Source organism: Carassius carassius, chromosome 41, assembly GCF_963082965.1.
Source record: "Carassius carassius chromosome 41, fCarCar2.1, whole genome shotgun sequence".
Taxonomy (NCBI): Eukaryota; Metazoa; Chordata; class Actinopteri; order Cypriniformes; family Cyprinidae; genus Carassius; species Carassius carassius.
Genome location: NC_081795.1, coordinates 25,796,154 through 25,817,834, shown reverse-complemented (window position 1 = coordinate 25,817,834; position 21,681 = coordinate 25,796,154). Strand labels below are relative to the sequence as shown.

At 37.5% G+C, this 21,681-nt stretch overlaps 1 protein-coding gene across 1 annotated transcript in view; it reads right to left on the bottom strand.

Annotated features, from left to right (window-relative positions):
• The window catches only part of LOC132123082 (serine/Arginine-related protein 53-like), a 163,726-nt gene extending 142,413 nt beyond the window's left edge, over positions 1–21,313 (bottom strand). Inside the window, exons 1-3 of the mRNA XM_059533624.1 lie at positions 21,162–21,313; positions 20,379–20,546; positions 15,301–15,423 (exon numbers count right to left, since the gene is read on the bottom strand). Of these exons, the coding sequence (XP_059389607.1) occupies positions 15,301–15,423; positions 20,379–20,536 (281 nt within the window). The 5' untranslated portion in view covers positions 20,537–20,546; positions 21,162–21,313. The remainder of the gene's footprint in view (positions 1–15,300; positions 15,424–20,378; positions 20,547–21,161) is intronic.
• Positions 21,314–21,681: the final 368 nt, after the last annotated feature.

Genomic DNA, 21,681 nt, shown 5'->3' with positions numbered 1-21,681 from the left:
TAGATTAATAATTAAGCATCTAATGACTCACCCTAATGGACCTGCAACTATATTCAGTTGTTACTTGACCATTTAGTGCTTAATTCTGTCCTGTACACACAGGATTGTCGAAATCATACTCTAGATTTAATACTGTCACATGGAATTGATGTTGATGGTGTTGAAATTATTCAGCCAAGTGATGATATCTCAGATCATTATTTAGTTCTGTGCAAAATTCATATAGCCAAAATTGTAAATTCTACTTCTTGTTACAAGTATGGAAGAACCATCACTTCTACCACAAAAGACTGCTTTTTAAGTTATCTTCCTGATGTAACCAAATTCCTTAGCATATCCAAAACCTCAGAACAACTTGATGATGTAACAGAAACTATGGACTCTCTCTTTTCTAGCACTTTAAATAAAGTTGCTCTTTTACGCTTAAGGAAGGTTAAGGAAAACAGTTTGACACTATGGTATAATGAGCATACTCGCACCCTAAAGAGAGCAGCCCGAAAAATGGAGCGTAGCTGGAGGAAAACAAAACTAGAGGTATTTCGTATTGCTTGGCGGGAAAGTAACATATCCTACAGAAAAGCATTAAAAACTGCTAGATCCGATTACTTTTCTTCTCTTTTAGAAGAAAACAAACATAACCCCAGGTATTTATTCAATACAGTGGCTAAATTAACGAAAAATAAAGCCTCAACAAGTGTTGACATTTCCCAACACCACAGCAGTAATGACTTTATAAACTACTTTACTTCTAAAATCGATACTATTAGAGATAAAATTGCAACCATTCAGCCGTCAGCTACAGTATCACATCAGACAGTGCACTATAGACCCCCTGAGGAACAGTTCCACTCATTCTCTACTGTAGGAGAGGAAGAATTGTATAAACTTGTTAAATCATCTAAACCAACAACATGTATGTTAGACCCTATACCATCTAAGCTCCTAAAAGAGGTGCTTCCAGAAGTCATAGATCCTCTTCTGACTATTATTAATTCCTCATTGTCATTAGGATATGTCCCCAAAACCTTCAAACTGGCTGTTATTAAGCCTCTCATCAAAAAACCACAACTTGACCCCAAAGAACTAGTTAATTATAGACCAATCTCGAATCTCCCTTTTCTGTCCAAGATACTAGAAAAGGTGGTATCCTCACAATTATATTCCTTCTTAGAGAAAAATGGTATATGTGAGGATTTCCAGTCAGGATTTAGACCGTATCATAGTACTGAGACTGCTCTCCTTAGAGTTACAAATGATCTGCTCTTATCATCTGATCGTGGGTGTATCTCTCTATTAGTTTTATTGGATCTTAGTGCTGCATTTGACACAATTGACCACAACATTCTTTTGCATAGACTTGAACACTTTGTTGGCATCAGTGGAAGTGCATTAGCATGGTTTAAATCGTACTTATATGACCACCATCAGTTCGTAGCAGTGAATGAAGATGTATCCTATCGATCACAAGTGCAGTATGGAGTACCTCAAGGCTCAGTACTAGGGCCGCTACTCTTCACGCTTTATGTTACCCTTGGGAGATATCATCAGGAAACATGGTGTTAGCTTTCACTGTTATGCTGATGATACTCAGCTCTATATTTCTTCGCAGCCCGGTGAAACACACCAATTTGAAAAACTAATGGATTGCATAGTCGATATAAAAAACTGGATGACGAGTAATTTCTTACTGCTAAATTCTGAAAAAACAGACGTGTTAATTATAGGACCTAAAAACTCCGCTTGTAATAACCTAGAACACTGTCTAAGACTTGATGGTTGCTCTGTCAATTCTTCGTCATCAGTTAGGAACCTAGGTGTGCTATTTGATCGCAATCTTTCCTTAGAAAGCCACGTTTCTAGCATTTGTAAAACTGCATTTTTCCATCTCAAAAATATATCTAAATTAAGGCCTATGCTCTCAATGTCAAATGCAGAAATGTTAATCCATGTATTTATGACCTCAAGGTTAGATTATTGTAATGCTTTATTCGGTGGTTGTTCTGCACGCTTAGTAAACAAACTACAGCTAGTCCAAAATGTAGCAGCAAGAGTTCTTACTAGAACCAGGAAGTATGACCATATTAGCCCGGTCCTGTCAACACTGCACTGGCTCCCTATCAAGCATCGTATAGATTTTAAAATATTGCTTATTACTTATAAAGCCCTGAATGGTTTAGCACCTCAGTATTTGAATGAGCTCCTTTTACATTATAATCCTCCACGTCCGCTACGTTCTCAAAACTCAGGCAATTTGATAATACCTAGAATATCAAAATCAACTGCGGGCGGCAGATCCTTTTCCTATTTGGCACCCAAACTCTGGAACATTGTTCGGGAGGCAGACACACTCTTGCAGTTTAAATCTAGATTAAAGACCCATCTCTTTAACCTGGCATACACATAACATACTAATATGCTTTTATTATCCAAATCCGTTAAAGGATTTTTAGGCTGCATTAATTAGGTAAACCGGATGATGTGATGTACTTGCTACATCATTAGAAGAATGGCATCTACGCTAATATTTGTCTGTTTCTCTCTTGTTCCGAGGTCACCGTGGCCACCAGATCCAGTCTGTGTCCAGATCAGAGGGTCAATGCAGTCACCCGGATCCAGTACGTATCCAGACCAGATGGTGGATCAGCACCTAGAAAGGACCTCTATTGCCCTGAAAGACAGCGGAGACCAGGACAACTAGAGCCCCAGATACAGATCCCCTGTAAAGACCTTGTCTCAGAGGACCACCAGGACAAGACCACAGGAAACAGATGATTCTTCTGCACAATCTGACTTTGCTGCAGCCTGGAATTGAACTACTGGTTTCGTCTGGTCAGAGGAGAACTGGCCCCCCAACTGAGCCTGGTTTCTCCCAAGGTTTTTTTTCTCCATTCTGTCACCGACGGAGTTTCGGTTCCTTGCCGCTGTCGCCTCTGGCTTGCTTAGTTGGGGACACTTCATCTACAGCGATATCGTTGACTTGATTGCAAATAATTGCACAGACACTATTTAACTGAACAGAGATGACATAACTGAATCCATGATGAACTGCCTTTAACTATCATTTTTGCATTATTGACACTGTTTTCCTAATGAATGTTGTTCAGTTGCTTTGACGCAATGTATTTTGTTTAAAGCGCTATATAAATAAAGGTGACTTTGACCCAATTTAACTTGACGACTGATAAATAGCCAATCAAATCACTGCACTGAGAAACTATGCTGTACTGAACTAGACAAAAATGCAAGCGTTAGATCAGACCTCCTTTGACATTGATCTTTGTCCCAGTTTGCATCTGTGTCCTTTAGGGATGGGCGTTTTCCGCAAATATCACATTCGAATATTTAAGCTCACAAAAAATGAATATTTGAATATTCGTTTATTTAAATTAAGTTTAATGAGACAGACGTTATTTTTCAAGAAACAGGTGTTGATAGTTTTTGCCCAAACCACTCACTTACCGCTCGTCTCCTGATTCTCTCTCCCGCTGCAGACTTCGCTAAACCACGCCCCCCCTGCCACATACATGTTCTTGTTAAGAAATACGGGCATGTAAACATGATCGGGGGAAAGTTGGCTCTTTAGTCTGTTAACAATAAGGCCGGCTGCGGAGAAAACGCGCTCTGACGGCACAGGCGTTGTCGGGACTCACAAATAAAGGTTTTGTGAAGCGCTTCGTTTTTTCGTTTCACCACTGAAAGGGATCCTCATCTGGTGGAGACATGGCTCCAGCAAGAACTGTTCCCACTCGTCTCGGCTGGACTCTCTAATCATCGCTGAAGAACTGGCTCAGCCTTTTCTGACGAGCGGGCATTGCATCTTCTTCATCGTTGGTGACGGCGGCTGCATCCGTACTCGCATCAAGGAAAATAATGTTCTGATAATGTTCAAAAAAGTTTATTTTTTTTTCACTTCTCTCATGTTTTCATCGAGAAACCTGAGATGTTTGTGCCGAGGGTCTAGGGCAGACGTGAGAAGAGGAGTTTTCACTGCATTCTCCAAGTTGTATCCGTTGCTTGAGAGATGCCGCAACAATGTTCTTGATTTCGGTCAGTTTCTGTGATTCTCCACAGCATATTTGAAGTACTGTAGAAGACCGCAGTTCTTACCGTTCACATATCGCGTCTTCTGCGCACTCAAGTTCGTTATTTCCAATGTAGGCGCACTCAAGGGAAGCGACGCGGTCGCGATTCGCACGCGGCGCGACGCTCCGGTTTTTTCCAGGCACGTCCGCACCGCATCGAGTTAAAAACATCTCAACTTTTCTGAATGCCACAAGTGCACCGCGGGTCATGTGACAAGAACTAAACATACAGCTTCATCCTTTCCCGTAACAACATTGAAAGCTCAGCCAAGACGAAGGAACAGCTGATCATAGCTGTATATGGATTGCCATTTTGAAATAAATTTAGTAGCAGAGCTACTGAAAGCGATTTTTTGTGCTGTACATCCATTTATCCTTTGCTGAAATGTCCGCGTCTTCATGGAGAGAGCGCGTCATTGTTGCTTAGCAACGGCAGACACCTCAGGAGTGCTTCTGTCCGAGCGCTTTGGAAAGGAGAAAGCGGCGCGCCTAGCGTTTTCCACGCGTTTTTAAGTGCGATATGTGAATGGCCCCTTATTCATTCATTAATTATTTTTTGCTTGCATACATCTTCAAATATGCCATGGAGAATCACAGAAAGTGACCAAATTAGGTTTTATTGTGAACTTTTTTTTTTTTTTTTTGCGAAATTCGAATATCATTTTTATTTATCGAATAATTAGAGCAGAACGAATATTCGAATGTTCGACTGTCCGTGCACACCCCTAGTGTCCTAGTGTAGTGATTCTGTTCTATGTGCAATGATGAACTATGATAAACAGAATTTGAAGTAAATGGCAATGCTTAAGCAACTGCTGTCATAAGGTCGATTCAAAGTTTAGGAAACTGACAAATGCACAACTGAACAATCTGCAGATTTCTGTTCTTTACTCATTTTGCCTGCAATTTTGTATTTTTTTTATTATATATATATTTCTTACAATTATTTTCTTTTACAAATCCAGAGAAATAAAAACACTAAATACTGTGCATCCCCAAAATATACATTAATAATAAAATACATTAAGTAAAAATGACCTTCAATGATCAATTTCAACCAATGAAACAACTGAAAACATAATTTTTATGTGGACTGCTGAAATGAACTTTTAAACTCAATTTTTGTGTTGAACTGACCTCTCTAGAGTGTTATTTTAGCTTTTAGATGAGATTAAACAAAAGCACACTAATAATTAAAAAAAAGAGCTGCATGGACATGTATGAAAAAAAAAAAAAAAAAATCTGACTTTTTTTTTTGTTCTGGGTAAACGCTCTCTTTAAACATGCTCGCCCCAGTCTGGATACGGCCTGTTATTCACTTACTGTGGCAGAAACCACTCCCATGTGTGGATTTTTATTATTATTGTTTTTGATTCTCTGCTGCTTTGGATGGAAATCAATCATTGGGCATTCCCATTAAATAATAATGTGAGAGCCGAATGACATATTTCTGAGATCCCAATGCAGAGAGAAAGGAAGATGCTTTGGCCATTTTTATTTAGCCTTTAATGCATAATTTCATAATTATAAGTTCAATCATAAGTTCAATTAACAAAGAATCGCTTCAAATTGGTTAAAAGCAAATGTCAAAATGTGCACCCTCGGTACGAAGACAGAGTCTGCGGCTAAAAATAAGCAGGTGAATGTTGTGTCCATGTGTAAGGCAGCGCTGCCCAGGAGAGACTGATAGATGGAGGGAGAGAGAGCGGCGCTCGCGGCTAGACCCCTGCCATGGCACTCACACCCCTCTTTGGTAAATAAAAGTTTCTGACAACAAAGGCCAGCAGCGTTTGACTAGCTTTAGAGGAGATAAAAAAAAAGCACACACTCGGGACAGAGAGAGAGAAGAAAGAGCGAGAAGGAGGAGAGGAGGGCTGTCTCTTAGATTGAGGATACTAGAGCATGTTGATTTGATGAAAATCAGGACACACACCTGAACCATGCGCAGAACACACATGCTAAAAGAAGCTTAGGTTTGCATCGAGTCAGCTAATGTGCATGAGAATACCGAATACCCCTCTCTGGAGCTACGCCAGCGTGTTTAGGAGGGGTTATGGAGAGAGACGTTAACCCCCACTGTGAGCCCCAGGAGCAAAGCACAGGAGAGATCCCACAGAAAAACTAAAAAACTAAACCTAGCTGATTTCCTGCTCCCCACGTAAAAATACTGTACATGCAATACCAATCTTAATCAAAATACCCGTCTTTTGTCAGAAAGTGGACAAAAGAGAAAGAAATCTGTAATTCCCCAACACGTCCATAGTTGTTGCACTTAAAGGCAGCTTTAAGTAGTAGAGTCATTATTTCTTATGCATGCATCTTTTGAGCTCTTTAACTACATGTGCTAAAATATTTTAACGTATTGTTATACTATTAAACTAAGAAATATGCTCTGGTCAAGCTTAGACACTTATACTTTACCAAGTAAAGCTTTTTTACCCAGAGGCAAAATAATGAAAACTCATGAACCTGTTAAGCAGAGGTGTCAAGTAACGAAGTAGCCTACAAATACTTCCTTACCTTACTTAAGTAGATTTGGCGTATCTATATTTTACCTGAGTAATTCTTTTTCAGCCGACTTTTTACTTCTACTCCTTACATTTTCACGCAAGTATCTGTACTTTCTACTCCTTACATTTAAAAAATAGCTTTGTTACTGCTATTTCATTTCGGCTTGTTTTCATTCCGTCTTTTCATCATTCAAAAAAAAAAAAAAAAAAAACCTATCCAGATAAATCGCGCCATCCGGATGGAGTGAATTTGATTGTGGTTGGATGAGAAGAAAGAACATATACCATTGCGACACCCTATTGGTTTGTACGCGATCCATCGCACCTGCACAGGACACAAATCACATCACACTCCAGCCAGGACATAGCCAGTTTTGGGTTCGTTTATCAAAAAATATATTTCTTAAAAGTAGGGTTGGATATGGAACCGGTATCCGATCGCCTCAGAGTCAGTCCCCTTAAATTTCATATGAAACCGGCCTCAGACCGGTCTCCTTCCCGTCTTTCAGCGCGCTCTTCAATCCGCAGACCGCGGCGGAGCAGCGCGAGCGGACAAACACAAACAGAGGACACAAGGTGTGTGTTTATCGATAGATTGTTAGAATATCCGTATCTGTGCAGTTCTTTGTCATAAATACAGTTTACAAAAGGTCACGAGGGAGCAGCCGGTTTCTCATCTACTGTAAAGTTTTCGCTTGTCACCGCTCAACACACACAGTTGTTTCCTCCAGCAACAATCTAGCCCTTTACACATTTAAATTAACACATACTTTAATTACACTTATTTAAATATATTTAATTTAATCATACATACTTTATACATACACTACTGTGCAAAAGTCTTAGGCACGTTAGTATTTTCACCCAAACGAATGGTGTTCGGCCAGTTATTTATATATTTTGCTGTAGTGTGTCAGTATAAAATATCAGTTTTCCTTTCCAAACATTCATTTAGCCATTGTCAGACTGCTTCTGCATTCAAAATCGCACTAGATTATTAATAAAATTAATGGCAAACTGATATTTCCTACTGACATACTACAGCAAACGATATAAATAACTGGCTTAAAACCCTTTTTTGGGGTGAAAATACTAATGTGCCTAAGACTTTTGCACAGTACTGTACTTTACAAACGACATTGTTGCTACTTTATAAAGAATGAGCATACAGTCATTCACAGAACTGATTAAAGACAGTGACAGACAGCACTCATCTTAACTAAATATCAGAGTGAGTGACAGAGATAGAGTAGAAACATTATGTGCGGTTTTGTATTAAATAATGACCCAGATTGTGAAATACATTTATTAGTCTTAGATTAAGCCCAACTTGGGAAATGAGAGCATCCAAGCTGAAAGCTATGGATTATTTTAAATATTTGTAATGTTCTTTAATGTTATCCATAGTTTTTTTGTGGTTCTTTTTTTTTTAAGTATCGGTTCAGGCACCGGTACCGTTTTTAAAGTATCGAAAATGCACTGGACCCTACTTAAAAGTTATTATTTCTCACTACTGGCTCATTTACCAAATGGGTGCTTTCTCTTCGTCCTCCACAAATTAAGATACTGTAGTTCGGTAGAGTGACGTTTGAATAAATTTGCGTTTGCGATTGACGACGCGATTGACAATGTTGTGATAAGTAGGCTATATGTAGTGAATACAGGAAGCTATCAATCAAGAAGGTGTCAGGATTATGACTTATTTTTAGTTTTTGATTAATCACTTGGATTAATCCTTCATTTTGACAGCACTAATGTTAATTGTAAATAGACAACCACACAAGAGTAATTGTTACTAAGCCTGCACCAATGTTCTTGTCCATTGCCCTCACAGATTCCTGCAGCTAAGCTTGGATGTACATTTACATTCCATTAAAGGTTACTGATGACATGCCTCTGAAGTTTGACTTTTTGCACCATAACAATACTTATAGGCATCTAGTCATCATATCTCTAGTCCTTTAATGTATTTGCATTGTACTAAAGTGCGTTCATTTTCAATGGGCATATATGTGGCTGAAACAGGTAGCCTAGTGCATCCCAAATTTTTCAACATGAACATTTTAATATAACATTATAGTCATTATGGCCTATGGCCTTTAGAAAAATGTTTTTTTGAGGAGGTGGGGTAGTGCACAATAAGCCCCTGTGGCGCGACCTAAGCTTTTGTTCTTAATGGCATTTTTTTTTCCTTACATTACTTTTATACTTTAAGTAGTTTTTTAAACCAGTACTTTTACACTTTTACTTGAGTAAAAAGCTTGAGTTGATACTTCAACTTCTACAAAAGTCTTTTTAAACCCTAGTATCTATACTTCTACTTGAGTAATGATTGCCAATACTTTTGACACCAGTGCTGTTTAGTTGTCTGATTACTGTTCTTGAACGGAAGTCTACAGCAGCCCAAATCAGACTTGGGGTTGTTTCTCTTCAAAGCTTTGGTGCACTGAGACAAAACTTTGGTATGTCATCACAAGCATGACTTCCTGATGAAGCTTATATAATGCAGTTAGGATGACTGTAAAATTCAAAATACAGGGACAAAAAGTGTCCTTTTTTGTTTTATATTTTAAGCAATCTCATGAGCAAGAGTATTGTTTTTCACAAATATCAGTACAATTGCAAATGTCTTATTGATTTTGTAAAACAGTTCAATATACACTCACCTAAAGGATTATTAGGAACACATACTAATACTGTTTTTGACCCCCTTTCACCTTCAGAACTGCCTTAATTCTACGTGGCATTGATTCAACAAGGTGCTGAAAGCATTCTTTAGAAATGTTGGCCCATATTGATAGGATAGCATCTTGCAGTTGATGGAGATTTGTGGGATACACGTCCAGGGCACGACGCTCCCATTCCACCACATCCCTAAAATGCTCTATTGGGTTGAGATCTGGTGACTGTGGGGGCCATTTTAGTACAGTGAACTCATTGTCATGTTCAAGAAACCAATTTGAAATGATTCGAGCTTTGTGACATGGTGCATTATACTGCTGGAAGTAGCCATCAGAGGATGGGTACATGGTGGTCATAAAGGGATGGACATGGTCAGAAACAATGCTCAGGTGGGCCGTGGCATTTAAACGATGCCCAATTGACACTAAGGGGCCTAAAGTGTGCCAAGAAAACATCCCCCACACCATTACACCATCACCAGCAGCCTGCACAGTGGTAACAAGGCATGATGGATCCATGTTCTCATTCTGTTTACGCCAAACTCTGACTCTACCATCTGAATGTCTCAACAGAAATCATCAGACTCATCAGACCAGGCAACATTTTTCCAGTCTTCAACTGTCCAATTGTGGTGAGCGCGTGCAAATTGTAGCTTCTTTTTCCTATTTGTAGTGGAGATGAGTGGTACCCGGTGGGGTCTTCTGCTGTTGTAGCCCATCCGCCTCAAGGTTGTGCGTGTTGTGGCTTCACAAATGCTTTGCTGTGGTTATTTCAGTCAAAGTTGCTCTTCTATCATCTTGAATCAGTCGGCCCATTCTCCTCTGACCTCTAGCATCAACAAGGCATTTTCGCCCACAGGACTGCCGCATACTGGATGTTTTTCCCTTTTCACACCATTCTTTGTAAACGCTAGAAATGGTTGTGTGTGAAAATCCCAGTAACTGAGCAGATTGTGAAATACTCAGACCGGCCCTTCTGGCACCAACTCCACGACATTCAGTTTGGAGTTCAGGAGATTGTCTTGATCAGGACCACACCCCTAAATGCATTGAAGCAACTGCCATGTGATTGGTTGATTAGGAACACGTGTTCCTAATAATCCTTTAGGTGAGTGTATATTAGACACAGTATTGGCTTTTCCCCTCTCTATTTTGACAGCAAAAACTGTCAAAAAAAAAGCAGCAGATGACAATGTTTGGTTGCTCATAAATCTGTTCCAGAAATCTGCAGTTTTGAATGAAATGGGTGAATCAGTGATTCAACGACTTGTAAGTCTTAGGTCCTGAATGAATCAGTGTCTGAAATCAATGACTCCCTCATTGAGACTCACAGAGCGTTTTAGTTTGGAAGCTTAAAGTATTTTTTTACATTTTATAAAAAAAATAAATAAATAGAATCTCTTAGCATTATTTACAATATACAAATGCAACTGCGGTGTACGTGCATTCAAAACTTAAATATTTATATTTATCAAATCTCAATTAAGCATAGTCATAAATAACCAGTATAGAAACATGACAAAAAAAATTAATTTTGTAAATTTGAATGCTAGAAGTAACAACTGAATTGCACAGAAGAGCAGATTTAGGTTTTATTTTTTTAATCGTTATATATTTTAAAAAAAAAACTGTAAAGGAAACTAGCTGTATAGTGTATATATTCTGAAATTACATCTTCGAGTTTTCCGATGAATCCCAGAAACTCAGAAATTGATATGTAGTAGAACTTGTAGAATTCTAGGACAGCAATAGATCTCCAGTTACTAGCAAACAGAGAAGATGGCCCGCTTTGTAACGACTGAATCCAGTTACACAGAAACTTTCCATCCCTCAAACCGCTCGTCGTCTCTGTAGGTACCTCTCGAGTCACAGCCTGGACAGGTCAGATTGTGATGCCTCCAAAACATGTCTGTATCTACAGTGCTGTCCCAAAACAGTGATAACAGCACTGCTTCTGCAGTTTAAAACACCACCAAACCAATAACACTGTGTTCTAGAAAGTCACTCAACGTCATGAGAACAGATTCACTCTCAGGTGTACAATACAATATGTATTCTGTTATGAGGTAGTTGATGATACTCAGCCCTATTAAAGCTGAGGAGGAGATCGTTCCCAGCATGCATTAGCTGCTGAGCTTGATCAAAGGTAATAAATATTCATGTCTAATGGTTTATCAGTTACTTGAGTCATTTTTACGTGTCAAAGTGCAGAGACTGTGGAAGAGAGCAGAGCAGGCTCCTGAACAGCACGTCAGATTCCTCACCTTTCGAACTTTATGTGTGTGTTTATATATATTTATTTATTTTTGGGGGCCAAGGAGTGTAATATGCCCAACTGAACTGTCCTAATCTTCTTTCCCGCAGTATTTCCATGCCGCAGTTATTGTTCTCATTCTCTGAATAATATCCTCCACTCTTTTTCTGTGGGTCCTGTTCTGTTCTTTTCTTTCCCGTTCTCATATTCTCTATCTGGTACGGCACTTGCTCATATCCTGTCAGCGTATCAATCAAAGAGAGCTGTCCGCTCAATTCACACCTGATTTCTCAGTCTGTCTCATCCCAAACGCCGTTATTAGACCCAAACCTGTTTAACATGACAGTGACAGATCGCAGCCCGACCCAGGTAACCCGTTTCGCTCAGCTTTAGGCTCGTTCAGTCAGCGTTCACTGATCAGACTCAATATAACATGCTTCAAAGTAAAAAATACAGCCAAATCTAATACGAGCACGTCTTACTAACGGGACTTTCATTTGAGTCACTCGTAACACAGTTCATTCAAAACCTGCTATAGTGCTTTCATTAGGCTGATCACACACACGATCTTACATTTTAGTAGTTTTACAGTCAGTAGTAAACAATGCAACTTACAGTAAAGTGCACATTAGATGTTTGACTAAAATATGTTTTATGACAGGCTAAACCCTAAGGACCATATGTTTCATACTAAACTTAAAGATGCTGAATGAAAATGGTGTCACATATCGAAGTATGGTCACACTTTAGTTCAGGTACCAATTCTGACTTTTGATTGAGATTTTTGCCACAGTAAACTCCTAATTTGCTGCTAATTAATAGTTAGTGAGGTAGTTGTTAAGTTTACACTGACGGTCAAAAGTTTGGGATCAGTAAGATTTGTATTAAAATACACTTTGTATAGGGCTGTCGATTTAACTCGTTACTCGAATCACTGTGTGATGTAGCCTATAGTATACGGTTATATTCCCCTAAAATAAAAATGTCCCTGTTTGAGTTTTTGCTTCATATTTATATCATGTTTTGTAGCATTAACAAATCATGTGATCCAATTATTCAATGGCCCGTTCATAAAAAGAGAGTCATTTACTTCATTCCTGAATGAATCATTCATTTGAATGAATCAAATGAATAAATGAGTCAAGTGTATGATTCAATTGAATTAATCAAACGAACGAATCAAATGAATTAATTATTCTTTAAGACATTCACCACTACCCACTGAAAGTTGTAGTTTTTTTTATTTAGAGTACATTTTCATTAAAAAACTATTTCATATTTCCATATTAATAAAAACATCAAAATGAAAAACTAATTAAAGGGACATTTCACCCAAAACATTTTGATTAGTGCGATTAATATGCTATTAATTAGACTAATTAAACAATAATGTGTAATTAATTCAATTCAAAATGTGAATCCTAATCCTTAAACCCTTATACGTTACCTAAAACCAAGAGAAATACAGCCTGTAATATCGATCCAGTGTAACTGATGATGAACCCATGACAGATGCACGTATATGTGTTTGATTTTCACAACTAAACGCATGTCAGCCTGCGCAGTGCCATCGTGTGCCCAATCTTTTCATTATTTCCCACATTCTCGTTCCTTATCCATCAGTCTTCAAACACACCGGAGCCAAACATGACCTCAGCAGCTAACAGAGAGCAAGAAAAAACCTCAGAAACTAATAAATCTAGTACATTCAAGCTCCACAGCTCGAGATAAACTAAACAAACCAAACTCTGACATCATACAGACTCGCAGGCCATGTTTCTTCATCACCCAAACTTTAGAAAACATCTGTGCTATTTAGTAAATGCTTTTATCCAAGTCACCTGAAGTGTAGCACTTTAAGTCTGATACCTCGCATCTTGAGAGGACCGATTCTAGATATCAGGCCAGATGTTAGCTAATATTTTCAACAGTTATTAACTCAATTATTTCACGTCAGATAATCTCATTCCCATAGGGAAGAGTTACCATCTAAAATGCTGAATCGGCACCCAATTGAACCCTTAATTCAATGCTGCTATAAACCCTGTTAATCTGTGTCAATCTAACGAAGATTTATTTAGACGAGTGCAGCTTCTCCTACAGCCGAACACAAGTAAACCAATGCTTTAGCCTGCATGCATCATGAAAGCCATCCGTACGCTTCTAAATCCTTCATTTGCAATGTTAATGAAACAGCCTACAGTTAAAAACAAAAAGCCTACAGTTCTTATTCCTGTGTGCATGAGAGTTTACTTTAAATAATAAATGAAATAAGCAGCTGATGGATAATCATTTTAATTGCATAAATGCCCCGTTTTCCTCCGAGCTCTAAACAGGCACAAGGGCAGACAAACGTGGACTGACCCAAGGGTGCCTGTGCAAGCACTTAATTAATACAGACAAAAACACTAATAATCTACACTAATAACCCCTGTAATGAGTGTGAGTGTCCATGTGTGCAGGACAAGAGTGGCTCGGTGAACAGAAGGTCTTTAACATGCTAGCATTTGAGTCCAAATGGGGGGGGGGGGGGGTCACTGATACTGATGATGATGTGGCAGACTTGTGTAGTTTTAAGCACATAAATAAAAGTGGCATTTGATTTGTACAGAAATAACATTTTATGGGAAAGTCTGTACCTGCACTATTAATTGTTTTTACTATGAACTTTTGAGTTAACCATTGTTTATCAATTTGAAAAAGTTACACAGAGGTCCTTAATTGAAAAAAAAAGTCCTTGTCATAACATATATATATATTTTTTATTTTTTTACTTTCACTGTCATGGATCTTTGTTAGTCCTGATCATAATTACCATAAATGCATTCATTTTTAGGATTTTAACCTTTAAAATACCAGTTTGTCTAGTAACTTCAATATATTAAATGCTATGACAGATTACATGCTAATTAATCATTTTGATGCATTATTATTTTTAAAGGCAATGTAAGAATTAAAGAAACAAAAAAAACTACCATTCACACGAACCACACTCTGATGTCCATATGAAAACACAAAAACTATTTGAATTACAACATTTCAATTCAATTGAGCCTTTTTTTTTTAGCAGAAGCAGAAAACAGACAAAGTACTTGCCCCATAGGCCAAACCTCAAGAAATTGTGCTATCAGGTGAAACACAGTAAGAAATTAAAAATTAGTAAAATATTATTAACTAAGAAAACATGATTTTATGATTAAATGGCACTGGGATTAAATATTGTATTTTAATAGGGAAATTTGTGTCCTTATTGTCCTGAGTGTAACAATTTTTTGTACATAGAGTAATAGATTTATTAAAGCAAACAAAAGTCAAATATTCTAATATCAATAAAAATACAAATATTTGACTAAATTTATGGTGTTTGCATTAACACAGCCAACATTATATGAAAAAAAAAAAAAGAATTTGTCCCTAAGGACGCACAAGAGTTAAAACTGTTTCAAAGTAAATTCTACCCCAAATGTATTCATTTTTTCAGTGTAGATATGGCTAATTTTTTAGCCTCTTCTATCGTCCACCAGTCAAAAATAAATAATGATAATCATATATATGATTGCCACATGATTCATAAGGAGCACAAACAGGGCAAGAAAATCCCCTCACAAAACTGTAACATTTAGATCCTGCTTTATATGATTAACTTGCATATATAATGACCTGAAGTCTCCTGCTCAAAAGCATTTAAAAGAAGCAAAACTATTTCCTTTGGGAAGGTACATTCATTCCAATGCTAAGGGCCGTTTAATTACAGAACTACTAACAGTCCTTACCCTGTTTTCCGGCTGCGGGACCGAGACCTGTGGGACCTGTGGCTCCGCCCCCTGTCTGTGCTCTGGCTCCGCCTCCTGTGACTCGACCCTCTGGAGGAGCTGCTGTTGGAGCGCTTTCTGTGCCTGCAACCCCAGTAACAAGAGCCCATTAAACACACACACACACACACAATCACAGTTTTAAAGAGAACAATGTTTGGATGCACGATCACCCTGACTAACCCTGAGCTGCACAGATGCAGGCGTCTCTCTGACATCATGGATATAAACCCGTCTGACTGCATTATTATAACTAATCCACTCTCTTTCTCTCCACTGAGCAGCTGTCACCTTCCCTGTTCTCCTTCCAGCTGATAGATCAAGACTTCTGAGAGACACTTTAGCCAAAGCCTGAGTCCATTCCCCAGGTCATGAATAAATCAAATGTTTATCTAAAAACCATAATTAAATTAAGTGTGCATTTCTGCATCTGTCTCCACGACCGTGTCAGAAGAGAGGAGACTCCTAAACACTCTTCTGAGAGCCATGACACTCGCTCGGTCGGTCTATTCATTCAGAAATGTATGTGTATGCACTCAATCAAATGCAAATCATACTACATCACACATTTTATAATATCAGGTTTTTAGCAGTTTTTAATTGCTGACATTTTTTTTATAAAATTCATGGCATTCAACAAATTCTACACCTATTAGTGTATAGTTAAACTGTTGTCTCAACATTAATACATTAATTTATGTACAAATATGAAACCAGTATTAAAGGAGTTAGCATCAATTCACCTCACATATAATCGTGTGTGTGTGTAAAAAAAGTATTAAACTTTTCACAAATACACAAATGTAATAATGCAGTGACCATAACTATGTAAATACTGTCTTTTTTCATGTGTGTGCAAATGTACGGTAAGTAAATGTATGCAACAGAAAAGAAATACAAATACTCATGAGATCACATCAATGTTTTAATACACCAGTTTACAAGCAGAAAACACATTATCAAACTCTCCAGTTAAACTATAATAATTTGTAAAATACAATGAAGAACTCACTATTTCTTTACAGCGTTTTAATGCATTAAAAATGTAGAGAATAGAAATTATCAACTGAATTTATGGCATAAAATGCTATTTTAATAATAATAAATTGTGTGTGTGTGTGTGTGTGTGTGTGTGTGTGTGTGTGTGTGTGTGTGTGTGTGTGTACAAAAACCTGCTCCGTTACTTATGAATACTATTAATTCAACTTTTGCCCACTAAATCCAAGTCATGCACAACATGAAGACTCATGAAGAAAATAAACACAATTATATCACAGAGAGGATATTAAGATTATTTTATAATTAAGCCTTTAAAAACATACTGATATTTATAGAGTGATAGCTCACGACATTTCAAAAATATAGATTATAACTTGAAAAATGTTTAAATGTGGAAAATAATGATTAAGATGGAGGCGCTCATGGTGCAAGAAAGATGTATTTTGTATATGACACTTTCATCACGTCTGGAGGTGTTTCAAAGGCACCTGAAGTACACTCACATACTTGCAGCGTCTGTCTGAACATATATTTAGGATCTGAATCACAGAAGTGAAGTCTCCGTGTCTTGTAAATCTTTAGTTAACAGAAGCTCAGCACTGCTCCACCGGTCAGACACACAGAGCGATGAGTTACACTCTTCAGATGAACCTAAAGACAGCCACTTCACAACTCAACACACTTACAGATACGGTCAACAATGACAGACATCCTTCTTTCTGGGAGAGCAACTATTTCTCATCACACATAATGGCCACCGAGCAAGCGTTTAATTCAAAGGGAAAACATACTTGTTTTTGTTTTAGGCATTAACTTTAGTTTAACAAGACTTCATACTGTATGTTCAATGTGCATCTCAAGTAAACATATCTCACATTCAAGAGTGTTTATGGAAAACTTAGCCACATAAAAATACTGAGGAAGATATTGATTTTTCACAGTGCATTCATGTAATGCCATGAATAGTGCTGGGTTGTAAACCGGTTCATACTAGTGTTCATTTTTCTTATGATATGTATTTTTAAAATCGCACAATACCGGTGTGGTTTAAATAATGTTCAGAACGTGTCTGAGAGGAGTCTCTCTTCACTGGTGAAGCAACACAGCTGTACAACTATAATACCGTCATATACCATCAAACCAGTTTACTTTAGAAAAATACCCTGATATTCATTTTTGGCATACTACTAGCAATGAATTTATATATGTAAGACTTTCTGCTTCGATTTAAGAACTTTTGAGGCTTTCATTTGTGAAAATGTGATTTAAGACTTTTTGAAGACGTGCAGAAACTCTGCCGTTAGCAAAAAGGTTTCTTTACAGGTGCTGATAACGAGAGGTTTTAACACCGAGTAAATGCTCACGGTAACATCAGCCGGTCAGCGCTGTCAGGACTAGTGGTCGGCCGATATATATCGCCATTTTTCAAATATCGGCATCGGCCGATAAGTTTTTCTGTGTGGCGGGACTTTTATTTTCACACAGTGCTCATACTCTCTCTCTCTTGTTTACTGTCGTTGTTAATAGTGCTGTCTAATACGGACATAGAACGGTTAAACAAAGGAATTAATGAATACAGAAAGTATTATAATGATTCATTTTATATTAGTAGTAATAGGCAAACATTGTAATACTTTCTTGTTTGCCGTCAGCATTAAGCAAATACTAATTTATACAATTGAAACAAATCTTTGAATGACTAATGAACAGTTAATTTCACAGTCTAGTCCAGCTGTGAGATCTTGTGAAGTGTGTATCAGCATGATCACGTGCTCTGTGTGACGATGATTTGTGATTTCAAATTATGCTGTGCTTTACACATTTGCCCACTGTTATATTCATGTCATTTTCACTGTGTGCTGTGTGTTAAATGAGCGTTACCCTGGCTTTATTTGAAAAATATGATTCCCAGTGCACACAAACTTCCCAGAATACTGAATCCCCTGTTGATTACAGCGTTTACTTTCTTTTTAATTATATTTGTATTACCGTATTTTTCTGACTATAAGTCGCACCTGGGTATAAGTCGCATCAGTCCAAAAATACGTCATGATGAGGAAAAAAACATATATAAGTCGCACTGGACTATAAGTCGCATTTATTTAGAACCAAGCACCAAGAGAAAACATTACCGTCTCCAGCCACGAGAGGGCGCTCTATGTCTTCAGTGTAGACTACAGGAGCACTGAGCAGCATAGAGCGCCCTCTCACGGCTGGAGACGGTAATGTTTTCTCTCGGTTCATTTCAAATTAATTTTGATAAATAAGTCCAGTGTTGGGGTAGTTACTCAAAAAATGTAATTAGTTACTAGTTACTAGTTACTTCTGTAAATTGTAATGAGATTACTTTACTAGTTACTGCATTTGAAAAGTAACTTCACTACTTATTACTTTACTTTTTATTTTTCTCAACTTCTTTTTAATGGTTACATTTAATTGTATTCATCAAAAAGTATGTCTAATTCATTTAATTCATAACACATACATTTTCACAGCAATTTATTAAAAGTTTAAGAAAAATTAAATGTTCAGGGCCCTATGAAATGTTTTATTTCTTCACCATATGTTTTATTTTTTTTAGCATGTGTAATTATTTAAATGCATAAAAACAACTTCATTTATTATTTTTTTCTTAAAATAGCCTTATGAAATGTTTTTTCCCCTCAGAAATTCTGTTGTGTATTTACATTTTTCTGGTTATCAAATGAAGGCATAAAACATTCATTTAGATTTTCTTTTAAATATAAATTGCATTTCTTTTTTCTTCTTCTGAGAAATATATTTTCAATCTGAGTATGAACAATAAACACAAACTATGCAGCATATAGTAAAAACAATTACACAAATTGTCTTCAACAATACAGTGCAATAACAGTGCAATTGATTCACAAACTACACACAAAATGAGTGAGTAATATTCAGAGTGAAACAGAAAAAAATAGTGCAACTATCTTTATGAACTGTATAATTATATAATGATTTACTTAGTATACATAATATACATATTATAAATGATCGATTCGTTGGCTGTAATCAGTGTCAGAATCGTGTCACTTAGTTTTCGTTCATTTTTCAAAGCAGACTACTTATTGGTTTAATATGAGAGAGTTTGAACCAATCTGGGCACGGGGGTGGGACTAAGCGTCAACAATCATTTCTGTTTGGCTCAGAGGAACAAAAGCATTGGTTTCTTCTGACGAATCAATGTTGTCAAAATGCGATGACGTAATCACATACACTATGGCGCCTCTGAATATCCATAATGAGTCTTTGAGGATTAAGCGCTAAGATCAATCGTTATCGGGAAACCCCAGCCAGAACTTTACACACAGGCAAACACGGCATGTGTAACGCAGGAAAGCGCGTTCCTATAGTCTAGTAAAGTAGTGTAGTTACCAATATTATTAGTTTAATGCGTTACATTACTTCGTTACCCCAAAAAGTAATATAGTTACTGTAATCCGTTACTTTGTAACTCGTTACCCCCAACACTGATAAGTCGCACCTGACTATATTTCGCAGGACCAGCCAAACTATGAAAAAAAGTGCGACTTATAGTCTGGAAAATACGGTAAATATTTTTTTGTGGAAAATACTTGGTCATATAAAGTACAAGTATGTTTATTTTACAAATTAATTTTTTAATCCATTTTCAAACGATTTAAAATTTCTTAAATATTAAAATAAATACAATTATATCAGCTTTATATCAGTCACCCTGCTTTCCAAAATATCGTCAGTCAAAAAAAAAAACTGATATCGGTCGACCACTAGTCAGAGCATCAGTTTCAAAGTGATTTTTTTTAAGTGCACTTTCCTTCTGGGCTCAATGTGCCAGCCGAGCAACTGACATTGACATGAATAGGGATGCAAACTGAATTACTGCTTCAGAACTTGTATGTGACAGGTGCATGAGAAATAAGAGGGCTCATGATGTCAATCAAACAAGAAAAGTGTTTCAGAGGAAGAGCACATTATTACATTTTGATGAAAGATTACAGAGACAGGAACTTTTTCATGTTTGATAGTTGAGTGTGTACCTCCTGTCAGCGTCTCTGTTTCTGTCTCTGGAGCGTGTGCGTCTGCGGGAGGGTTTGCTGCGGCTGTGAGAGGAGCTGGACGAGGAAGAACGGCCTCTCTGTCTCCTCTTCCTCCTGCTTCGACTGTTGTCCTCGCTGTCTGACGAGTGACGACCCATGTTCACCAGACTGTAGCACACACACACCTGACTCAGATAACAGAAATGTTGGGCCATCACTGTGATTCAGTAGCTCACATCATGCACAAGCCTGATAAGAATGCAAATCAATTTTCCTAAGCTGTGAATACTGTTTTTTTTATTAAAATGTAAGCACACTGGTGCATTATAACCCAAAATGTGTGATTTTTTAATTTATTTAATTTATTTGAGGTCTGCTACACAGTAACAGAAGTTGAAAAGAAAGCGGCAGAACATAAAACGCATGCATGCATAAATAAAGAAATGTTTTAAAAACGCATGAAGCACATCAGAAAGTACATCCAAACCTTGGCGTTAGATGCACCTCCACCGTTTACAGATCAAGTGTCTTATTTAATGAATGAAAAGAACATAAACGGGAGAACGTGGAAACGTTATGATGAAAAAATGCGTCTATAAAGGTTATAAAAACAAATCATCACGGAATGCTGTCAGTCTTACGAACGTTAGATCGATTTCCTCCACATTTCCACGCGCTTCCTCTGACAAACGCTATGCAACAAACAAACAGCACGTCTGCTGATATATTCTGACACTTGTGCGTAAAACTATTGATTTTTAGTATCTATATTCAAACTCTTACCTAGATAACGACCCACACTGCTCTTGTGTACAGCAGCTCACAGAACAGCGCCATGAGCCGAGGAGCAGACAGAAGTAATCGGTCTGGAGATCATCGATCAGCGCGCAGCAGGCATCACCAATCAAACACGATCGCCAGGCGCGTTCACCTTCTCCTCGTGATCGCGCAAGATCAGCGTGAAATTAGAAATTATACATTTTCTGTTCGTGCATTTCTCAGCGACAGTGTCGCCATTACATCATAATTATTTAAACTTGGATGTGTTGGATGAGTGACATTTTTTTAAGGAAAAGGTGATTTTGAGATCAGGTTAAACTTTCATATTTTTGATCGGAATGTGTTATGGACAAGGCAGCTCTGTCGCTTTGAAGACAAAAATAAGAAAATTACCATGGGCTAAAGGCTAATTATCTATTAGATACATATAGGAACAGACAAATCTGAAAATATAACCATAATCCTAGCCCTAAAAATTAAAATGTGAAGGCAAAGGTAAACATGATTTGTCTCAAATGATGAA